This window comes from Papaver somniferum, chromosome 11 (genome assembly GCF_003573695.1).
Source record: "Papaver somniferum cultivar HN1 chromosome 11, ASM357369v1, whole genome shotgun sequence".
Classification (NCBI taxonomy): domain Eukaryota; kingdom Viridiplantae; phylum Streptophyta; class Magnoliopsida; order Ranunculales; family Papaveraceae; genus Papaver; species Papaver somniferum.
Genome location: NC_039368.1, coordinates 126,861,685 through 126,872,663, shown reverse-complemented (window position 1 = coordinate 126,872,663; position 10,979 = coordinate 126,861,685). Strand labels below are relative to the sequence as shown.

At 37.3% G+C, this 10,979-nt stretch overlaps 1 protein-coding gene across 1 annotated transcript; it reads left to right on the top strand.

Moving 5' to 3' along the window:
* Positions 1–8,909: 8,909 nt before the first annotated feature.
* Positions 8,910–10,671, top strand: LOC113321097 (BTB/POZ domain-containing protein At3g05675-like). Its single transcript, XM_026568976.1, has 2 exons — positions 8,910–9,031; positions 9,327–10,671. Exon 2 carries the CDS (start codon positions 9,700–9,702, stop codon positions 10,564–10,566), a length of 867 nt encoding a protein of 288 aa, XP_026424761.1. The 5' UTR covers positions 8,910–9,031; positions 9,327–9,699; the 3' UTR covers positions 10,567–10,671.
* Positions 10,672–10,979: the final 308 nt, after the last annotated feature.

Here is a 10,979-nt window from a genome sequence, read left to right as displayed (position 1 = left end):
TTTTTTTTTTTTTTTTTTTTTTTGCACAAGAACTTGAAATTGATTTTTACATATGGTATCTCTTTTGATACATAACAAAAAGAAACAAAAAATTACATGACACTTTGCAAGAGGTAGCCCTTTTTGATGCACCCAGTTAAATTCGATGGTTGTCTTTCTTAATGTAACCTCCACCTTCTATCCCAACCAACCAAAGAACAAGCTAGTCAAGTTTCGTTCAGTATTCTAAAGTGATTGGCAATCGTGACTTCCTATCAAACACCTTGAAGATCGAGGCTATACATGTATTGGTAGATCGTGCGCGTGCAAATTTCTTATCACTATGTGAATTGTGCTAGAATCAGGGTGCCTAAATATCTAGACTAAGACTCCTAATAATTACATATTTGCACAAGAGTCAACATTTCAAGGTAAATGAGCTCCATTTTTTATGTTTTTGTTCAATTTTTAATTTTTTATTTTGATTTTTTAATTTTTTTCAAAAAGAAGGAGTTATTGTTTTCAATTATGGCATATTATCAAAGTATCTACTTTTCACCCCCAAACCTAAACTAAACATTGTCCTCAATGTTTCAAAATATGAACAAAATTATAATACAACATATGAAGAGGATCATGTTGAGTAGAGAAAAAGGAAAGAGAATACCCGATTTCGGCGAAAGCAATATTAGAACTCCGTTATTCAAGGCAAGAATCCAACATATGTCAGCCGAGATCATATTGGATTAGCAAAATATATACAAAAGGAACAAAAAGGTTTTTAAGAAAATTTATCTACTGGATTATATACAAAAATTCACCATACACTAACAATCTAAAGAGTTGAGGATCAACCCAAAAGACAAAGTGTAGTGGTTTCAACAACTTCACACAATAATAATATGATAGGCATGCAAGTGAAGCTGTGAAACAAAATGAGCTACCCCCAAACCTGGATTTTTCAACGGATAAAATTTTGGAAACAAAATCTCGCAGTTTTGGGGGTTCATCATGCACAAGGTCTAGCTCGAAGTGAACTGTGCTAGGGACGGGCAAACATGCTAATTCCAACTGTGGTTCCTCAAATGTATTATACTTAGAAGCAAAATAGTCCAAGAGGACTTGGGAAGCACACAGTTCCAAACCTAGATTAGGGACTCTCAGAAAAGTCGGTTTGACAATATGGGTACAAACCAAATCTAGGTTGGGTGGAAGGCCATCAGATTGTGACTTATGTAGGACGATAGGCACATCATTATTAATCACATCAACATCTCCTAAGTCTTCTACAAGTGTCACAACATGCTCACAATCATCAAACAAATCGGCAAGATCACAATCAGAGTCATCAACATCATCAACAGATTCATTCTCATGCATCGGCAAATCAGGAGAAATATCACAATGTGACCTAGGTAGAGAATCAGACACATCAAATATATTTTCATGCATATTAGTGTCTACAGAAGATTCAACTATTCCTATGTCATGCTCATCTTCACAGAACAATTGTACGAATCCCATGTCAATATCAAAATCATATGAATTACAATGAGTATTAGAAAGAACAACATGCATGAAGGTCGAGGGCGAGAAGCCATATGTTTTTGAACCAACAGGTTCCACAATATTTTCATGTTCTTCTAACATATCATCATAATCATCATAATCATCATCATGGTAGCATGCATATTGGTCCTCATTAATAGTGGTGGTGTCATTAGTCGATTCATGTTCCTCTAAATTAGGTTCATATTCAACATTATTTACATGAATGGGACTAGACACTTCATTAGGGACAACATACATTTCCTCATGAATTTCCTCCTTTTGTAGGTGAAGCAAAATCTGATCTAAATATGCATGAATTCGTGATGTAGATCTATCATAGTCTTGCTTGCAGAGTCTTAAAGCTTCTGTGGTGGAGTCTAAATTCATGGGAGTACAAAATTCTTCATGTTCAAATTGTGGTGAATGGTACATGTGTGCATGGTCATTAGGGTTTACAAAATATTGATCGCAACCCTCAAAGGATTGATTATGGTCCCAATGACTACCATTCTCACAATTTATGGGCATTTCATACCTTGGATTTTCTCTAGATTGCCTAAAATTATGTAAAATATGACAATTCTCAACAGGGTGGTCTAAACTACCACATGCGGGACATGCATAGATTTCAGGTTGCCTAAGAAAATTAGATGTGACAGATTCCTCATGTGATTGCATTTCTAAAGCTGTGATTCGAGCTTCTAATTGATCCATAAGTGATGATTGTGTGAGTGAGGCTCTAGAAGAATGTTCATTTTCACGTTGCGATGAATGATGCATGTATAAATAGTCATTAGGGTTCATGTATTGCGGCTCGGGACTTTGAAAATGTCCATAATAATTCCTATGACTATTGACATCATGGTCCGTGGAAGGTTCATAACGTGAAGTTTGTCCATATGCAAGTTCTCTAAGGGATTTGTTGTACTCCCCAACTGTAGAAAAAGATCTATTCATGATTGGCTCAAAAGCTAAGTAAAGAATGTACAAAGCTCAGAATTTGGTTTTTAAAGGGTTTGGATTTTTGGGAAAAATTTGGTTTTGGTGGGAGAAATTTTTTTGGTTTTTTAAAATTTTGGGAGCAAGTTTGGTTTTAATGGGTTAAAGAAGAAAAAATTTGGTTGTTAAAATGGGAGCAAGTAAAATTTGGTTTTTGACTGGGAGAAAAGTAATTTTTTTTTTTTTTTTTTTTTAAAAAGAAAATAAAATTTGGTTTTTGAATGGGAGCAAGCCCACTGTTGGTTTTGTGTTTGCTTTGGCTCAGCTGGTTTGAAAACGTTTGGTGAAACTGAGTCCAAAATCTCGGCCTAGAATTTGGGTACTCGGCCCACTAACGAGTTAACCTAGCGTGATCGGTTACAAGCTCAGCTGGGTTTAAAAACCCAGAATACAAAATACCAGTCCAAATTAAACAAGCTCACAAAAATTAAATACAAGCCCACAAATTAAACAAACAAGCCCACAAAAATTAATTACAAACCCAACAGAAAATAAAAAGCCCAAAAATTGGCTTTAATATTACAAGCCCACAATTAAAAATTGGAAGCCCACAGGTTGGGTTCTCTTAAATGGGTTACCTTTTAAGAACAGCCCAGCTGCTCTGATATTGTTGCAAAAACCCAGTTGGGCTTTGGTTCTTTTCCTTGGTGGCGTCCCAGCAGAGGAAAACAGGTTCAGAACAGCAGACCCAACAGCAAATGAAGTGAAGCAGATGCAGATGCAAATGCTATGCAGTGAAATGCAAAAATAGCTAATAAAACTACAAGAAAAACACAGCACCAATCCCCGGCAGCGGCGCCAAAAACTTGGTGGGCCCGGGAAAGCGTATAAAATTGAAGCGAAATGAAACGCGGGCCTAGAGTAATACCGCAAGTGCACGGTCGTCAGTTGTAGCTCGTGCAAGTACGGGTCGATCCACAGAGATTGGGAGTATTTGGAGTTTCTAGCTATTTGGGCTCTAAATTGCTATTGGGATTCTAATTGTGCTTTGGGCTTAGTGGGCTTTTGTAACAATGAAATGGTTTTAGGCTCAGTGGGCTTTTGGATTGACTGTGAACTTATGGGCTTTTGGTCTTTTGAATTGCACTGGGCTTGGTAACAGTGAACTGGGCCTTTGATTTTGAATTTGGGCTTGGGATCAGTGTAGTGAACTGAGCCCTGGATCTCTAAACTTGATTCTTAGCTGAGCCAAGCTCAGTTGCAGCAGCAGCTGGGGGAAGGGCTTCAGCAGCAGCAGAAGCAGTGCACAGCAGCAGCAGCTGGGGGAGAACAAGGCAGCAGAGCACTAGTGAAGAAAAAGGGCAGGTGCTCAGCAGGGAAAGGGAGAGCAGGAGCTGTGCAGGCTGACAAGGTAAAGCAGGCTCTAGGCAGACAGGGCACTCAATCACACAGGGCCAAGGATGGCATTTACAATGACATGTACAAAGAAAAAGTGACAATGGTATATACATGGAAGCAACATAGGGCAAAAGGATGCAAATTTACAATGGCAAAAGAAAACAACACAAAGTATTATGAGAAGGTGACAGAACAATGAAACTAAACAAAGAACAATGGAACCAAGGCCTAAGCCAAGGGCAGGGGTGTGAAGAAGTAACAAAACAGTTAAGTTGCAAGTGACTGTGAAAACAGAATGTGGGTTAAGCTAAGGCTTTGAATCCACCCTTGTGTCCTAGCCAAACAATGTGATCCTAGGTTGAGTTGAAAATCCTATGCATACATCTAGAATGGGAGGAAAACTAATTTGCTCACTAGTTTGCCCCTAGCATTGACTGTCTTCTGACAGAACAATCAATCACAGGCACTATGAGCATCAATCTCTTCCCATTGCTCAATAAAAACACTGCACTAAGGCTCTAACCTAGCATTCCATTATCAGACGGTGCACTAAAGCTTCATTTGAGCCTCAGCAGTGAACTTAGAACATAATTAACACTACAATGGAACTAAACATGATCATGTGAAATAACAAAGCATTTAAACAACTAAACAGTGAATGAAAATTGCAAATGAAGAACCCTAAAAATTAACAGTGAAATCAAATTGACATTTGAGAATTAAATTAACCCAATTAGGGGGTTTCTCGGCTAACCCAAGAACAACCTTTAACATCCTACATCACTTCCCTTTTATAGCTTACAACAAAATACAAAACCCTAATTCGAAACCCTAATTTTTTGGGGAAAATCAAATTCTCTCACCAATTTCCTGAATTGAGCTCGACCCATGCTTTGGGTATGTCCCCTCTGCTCTTCTGAAGCTTTTCCTGCCCTCAATTTTGTCTTCTCCTCGCTGTTGGTGAAACCCTAGCTCGAGATTTCTTGTCAAACCCACACCTAGGGTTCAGAGATGTGAATTTGGAAAGAAGTGTAGGCTAGGGAGAGATGTCGTGGTGTTGTCGGGTGGTTGTGGTGGTGGTGTGGTTCGAGAAGAAGGTGTAGCTGGTGGAGGTGATGGAGTTGCAGAGCTGTGGAGCAGCTCTCTGCAGACGGAGTGGAGGAGAAGAACTCGATGTTTGGGAAGAAGGGGGTGTTTGGCTTGAGGTCGATGGGTTCGATGGCTAAGGTGTTGAGTGGAACCATCAGAAGTTGATGCGCAGCGAGGAGATCCGTTGGATAATCACTTACTAATTGAATCGAACGGCACGATGTAAACAAGCTCTGAGCGACCGTTGGATTAAGTGATACAACGAAGCTGACGGTTCCAGATGGAGTTAGGTGCTGTAGTGTTAGACAGGAGCTTCAGACTTTGATGTACGGCGATGCTGCGACCGTAGGATGCTGAGATGATCCAATCTGACGGCTAGAAAGGGAAACGGGTATGGATATAGGAAATGGATTTGGGTGAGGGTTTTGGGCCTTGGGTATGCCAAGCCCATATCTTATTTAAGAGCAATTCTTCCTCTTCAAGCCCACTTCTCGTTGATCCGGCTCTTGCAAACATCATTCTTCCCTTCCTCCTAGCGAGAGTCTTTGCCGTTCCTTTGCTCTTTTCGCTCCGTGAGTTAACCAGGCTTTATTTAGTACCTAAAAATGCAAAATTAATTAGGAAAAGTATTTATTCTTGAAAACAACGAAAACACAGAATATGGGATAAAATGTAGAATTAATGCACAAAAGATGAGTTAAATGCCAACAAAAAGGGATAAATATATACAATATTTGGCACTCATCAAAGATGAACTTATTTTAAATGCGGGTCTAAAATTTTACGTGTCATGAAAAAATATCAAATTTGCACCTTATACTATTAGAGATGCTCTAATAGAAAAGGGGGAAAATGTTTCGTACTTTTTTCCTCCTAAAAAAGAGGCTTGGAACCTCATTCATACATTGATAAAACTTTCGTACATTCGTTGTAATAAAAGTTTGAATTGATTATAGTGTTCATCCAGAATTGATAATTCAGATTGTTTAGTAGAGTATTTTTTTACAGCATTCGGTTACAATAAGAGGAGATATGAGTTACTTCTCATATCTGTTTTTTTGGAACAATAAAGCCATTAACTTTAAATTTATGCAAGTACTAGGGTTAGTCCCAAAATCCTCACTGATAGAATACCTTCTTTCCCAAGAGTTAGAGTATAGATCCGTTAATAACCTAAGAATGGCTTCAGAGTTTTGGGAGATAATGTTGAAACAACTTCATTGAGTTTCCCAATGCAATGCATCCTCTCTCCTTTCTCTTCTAGATATTCTATTGTAGTACAATCAACATATTCCCCCTTCCTTCATTTGCTGTTGTAAAATTTGTGAGTGTTAGATCAATTAATCCCATAAGTTGTAATAGGATTAAATATACAGATTGCTATGTTTATCCTAATTTCCATGTTATATTTTTCTCTATTTGGCTCAGTTGTAGCTATTACCAAAGCTTCATCATTCATAGGGTTATAATAAAGACTGCAAAATGTCATAATTTGGAGCAAACACATGCACGTAGCTGTTTATGTATTCGACGATGTCTCTCACAGTGTTTGCCTATTCTAATTTACTTTACTAAGCACTAGGTTGCATCTAGATTTCCAAACATGGCAAGTTAATATTCCACAAAATTCAGGCCATCCTACTGCCTCAAGTTTTTATTCTGGTTGTTGAACCAAGTGTTAAGCCAGTCATGAAAGTTTTCTATTCCACTTGTCTAAGTTGCAAGATTAATATTCACATACATCCATACTCGGTTAACAAAATTACAATGCATAAAAAGATGAGATAAAGATTCATCACCATTACTAGGTACAAAAAGTAAAAGTAGTCAGGAAACCACTCTCATACTATTTGGAAGAATAGAATCAACAATTTTCCATATAAAAAGTTTTAAAAAAGGTGTTACCTACATGTTTCATATGTCGCTCCAATCCTTTGAGTTACTTCCCATTGTGTTAATTGACCCATTCAACAATAAATTTACATGTATTGTTCAGAGTCTTGGTTGCTATGTTTGGTATCAGTATTCTATTCTTAACATTTTTTCCGTCGTTTAGAAAATCGACAGCTCTGTGCTAAATTGATATTCTCATAGTGAAAACTACAGCCACACCCATTATTATGATTTTGGTCACTGTGAAACTCACTGACAAAAAATTTCAGGCGCGCACCCATTTCTTCAGTCAAAATTATTCCTAAACCCAGAATTTTTAGAATTTTGTTTTCGTTTTTTTTAACATTTCAATCTCTTCTTCTCTGTATCTCTCTTTGTGTCTCTCGAGATCCAAAGAAATTAAGGAATAAGAATCTAATCAGAAGAAGGAACAAAAGAAGAAAATCAAAAAAGATGTTTCTTTCATGGCGAACTAAACAACAGATCTAAAAATTGATGGAGAAAGATCACGATGATGGTGACTGCCGGTGGTTTGCTAAAGGTGCTAGAAGACATGGTTCGTTGTTGGATATCGATTCTGTTGCTTGTGGCTCAATACATTGATACCTTCTACCACTAACAAGAGATGGGATTGAGGATGGCGACCAGAGATGGACAATGAGTTTGCCGCCATTGGCAGCGACGATATATTGATACCTTCTGCAATTTGTGAGAGATGGGATTGAGGATGGTGACCAGAGATGGACAATTGAGTTTTCTTCCATTAGAAGCGATAATAGAACACGAGCAAGGTTTTTTTTTTGTGCTTGACAGGAAAGTGATGATGTTGATCATCGAGAAACCTGCATCTAGGTACTATGTTTCCGTTAGTTTGGAAAATATGTTGGATGGTAAATATGTGTGTAAAGAAATTGATTCATTCTCGTATCTGTTTTTGTTCTGGAATGATAATATGTGTAATCTTGCTAATGGTTTTAGCATCATCTTTCTTCTTCTATTTATATCTGATGTATTTCAGTTAGCCCCTCATTATATTACGAGTTGGATTGTTGATCTTTGGGTTAGCGCATTATTCTGGAGTTCGAACTCATGGCAGACGAACTTCTGATGAGTAGCTCTAAGATCTAGGTTAGTTATGGCATTTCTTGTTGCTTATGCATTTGCGCTTCCTTGTAGTTTCTACTTCAAGCTGGTGATATGATTCGTCACTTTCTGCCACCTCACTGTAGTTTCTTAATTTAAGTTTCCTCATCTCGAATCTTATTAACCCAAACTTTTTTCTTTTTTTTATCCTTTAGAATGAATAACAACTTTAAACAAGATAGAGAAGGGATTGACAGTATAAAAAGTATCCATTAACGTTCATCTAAATACTCCATATGTACTATGTTTTTTCATCTAAATACTCCATATATACTATGTTTGTTTTCATCTAAATACTCCATATGTAAACAACATAATAATGGAATGAGAACCAAGTTGTTCAGCGAAAGCATTTATTTGATCAAGTTGCCTCTGGTTAGCCTACAGTGGATTTCTATTACTCTATATATTATTCAGTTATATATTTGAAATGGTAGCGAAATATCGCACTGTAACATTCCTTTATCGGATTTCTTACAAGGTGATCTCAGAAAAACTGCGTCAGCTGAGTTGGTGTTATTGTTTGGGAAGTTACATATGTATTAATGTTGGTATTGGTCATAATGGTTGAATAATCTTTTATGCAGTTATGAAAATGGTTGCATAATCTGTTGTGTTTCTACAAAATTTGTTGCATAACTTGTTATGCAGTCCCAAAAATGGTTGCATAACACGTTATGCAGCTATTATTGTAGGTGGATGACAACTTATGCAGCTTCTTTTTTTGCATAACTTGTCATACAGTCCAGAAAATGGTTGCGTAACACGTTATGCAACTATTTTCTCATTCTCATATCATGTTATTGTTATTCGTTAATGGGCCTGTTTCCACACGGGCTTCCTTTAGGTAGGGATCATCGTTAATTCGTTATATATCACCAGCATCTGTCAGTCACTTTAGCAAGTAGCAACAGCTAGTGGAGTATCACCAGTTCTTCGATTACTCCCTTTCCCCTGTCAACAAAATCTAGGGTCCTTCTTCTTCTTCATCCATACATTTTGATGAGTTTCATGAGATTCTCCGTCAAATTATTTGCAGGTAATAAACTTTTTTCATTCATTTCTTTGTAGCTTATTCAAATGAATCATGAAACTTGATTTTTGTTAATTAGATGTCTAAATTGGAAACTCTGATTATGGTTATACTGAAATTGATTAACATTAGGAGCTTAATTAAGAACTGAATTGAAAACCCTTTGAATATCTAACAACTTAGTTGCTGTTACTGATCACAAATTTTGAGCTTATTCATGTTCCATTAATAACAAAAGATGCAATTTCTAGATTTGGTTTGATGAGAAATCTTAGATTGCGTTTTCTTGTTTCAATTTCAGGCTTTCAGATTAATTAGATTATGTATGATATAGAGGTAGGCGGTCTTCGTGAATTCAGGCATTGAATTTGTTAATGAAGCTGATCTTTGGAGGAATGTAGGACAAAGACCGGCATGGTTTAAGCGTATTCAGCTTAGAGAAAAGAGCAAGACCGCCCCTTTAGTGTCGAGCCTCCTAATTGCATTGCTGTTCGAATGCTAAGTTTTTTGAAGCTGCTTTTATCTCTTTTACGCATTCGCTTGTGGACTCTTTGAGAACCAATATTGTGGTTCTTGGAGTAGTAATTTCATAACACAGTGAAGGGATTACTCAGAGTTCTGTGAGTATCTGAAGTGGAAGAGATTTTGGAAGTCTCTGCTTGGGTTCCCTGAATATGTCTTTGTTAACTAGAGTTGGACCCGTAGATCTAAATGCCACAAAAAATGTTTTCCTCTCTGCGGTACGTTATGCAACTTCTATTGATGTTTCATCTCTAAATTTTGCGGCTGAACTTAAAACTTCGGCTCAAGAACAAGTGGAATACATGCTAGTTGCAGATGAAGATATGTCATTAGTTGTAGCTGACAGTGAGGTAATATCAGAAGTTGAAATGGGTCTTTCCAGGCTGCTCTTGTTATTCACAGAACTTCTAGTTTCTGTTCCGTTAGAAAGTGGTATTATATCCGAGCAAGATGAAAATACGGCCTTGCAGAGTTTATTGGATATTGAATGGATGTGTAACATGTTAACAAAGATGGAACTAATGAGGGTTTTTGTTTCAAGCTGGTTTAATGTTTCGTGTAAGGTTTTGAGTGCTATTGAAGTCGAGAAATTTGATTTCGTAATGTGGGATGTCAAACTGAAGTTGATAGAGATTGCAGGGAAGGTATTGGATGCAGTCAGTTACGGAAATGTGATTCTTCCGTCTGCTAGTCGGATTGCATTGTTGAAAATATGGCTCCCGTACATGAGAAAAATGAAACCTCTGCTAGATTTAAAGGTTAGTGAAGACATAGGTTTTACGCACAAGATGGATGAAACTTTGTGTGAGAGTATCGAGGAAGCAATGGTATCTCTGGTATCAGCACTGCCATCGAATGATCAAGCAGAAATTCTTTCTGACTGGATGATGAAGGCCAAACAGTTAAAGTTTCCTGACCTGAGTGAGGCCTTTGAAGTTTGGTGTTATAGAACTAAGTCCGCAAAGAGAAGATTGCTGGCAGGTTTCAGTAACGTTGACGAAGCCACAATCAGTCTTTGATTGTGTTGTTGTTTTTTTCCTTTTCTTTTGTTTGATCAGGTTGCACCTGACGTTATTCTATTTCAACAGAACTCGAATTCATTTATAAAACGATTTCGCAGAATATTTCTTGTCAATGAATGAGCAAAAGAAAAAGATAGTAATAAAATTCTGATCCCCTGAAATTTCAGTCATTCATTAAAATTCACTTAAATTCAAAGAAAAACAAAAGGATTTAAACAATTTAGTTACACTAGAGAGATATAGACTGTCATAACTAATGTGATACGGGATTAAGGACATGTCCAAAAGCACTGCACCACTTTGCTCCTCTCTGATTATGAACATGAATGGATGATCCGCTACAAAATCTACGGGAGGAGGACGGCGCTTGGCCTGCCTGGACTCACATTGCATCATAGTAACAGCTGTAG

Excerpts from the sequence above, each read along its gene's own strand:
- LOC113321097 (XM_026568976.1), top strand. The coding sequence starts at position 9,700 with ATGTCTTTGTTAACTAGAGTTGGACCCGTAGATCTAAATGCCACAAAA.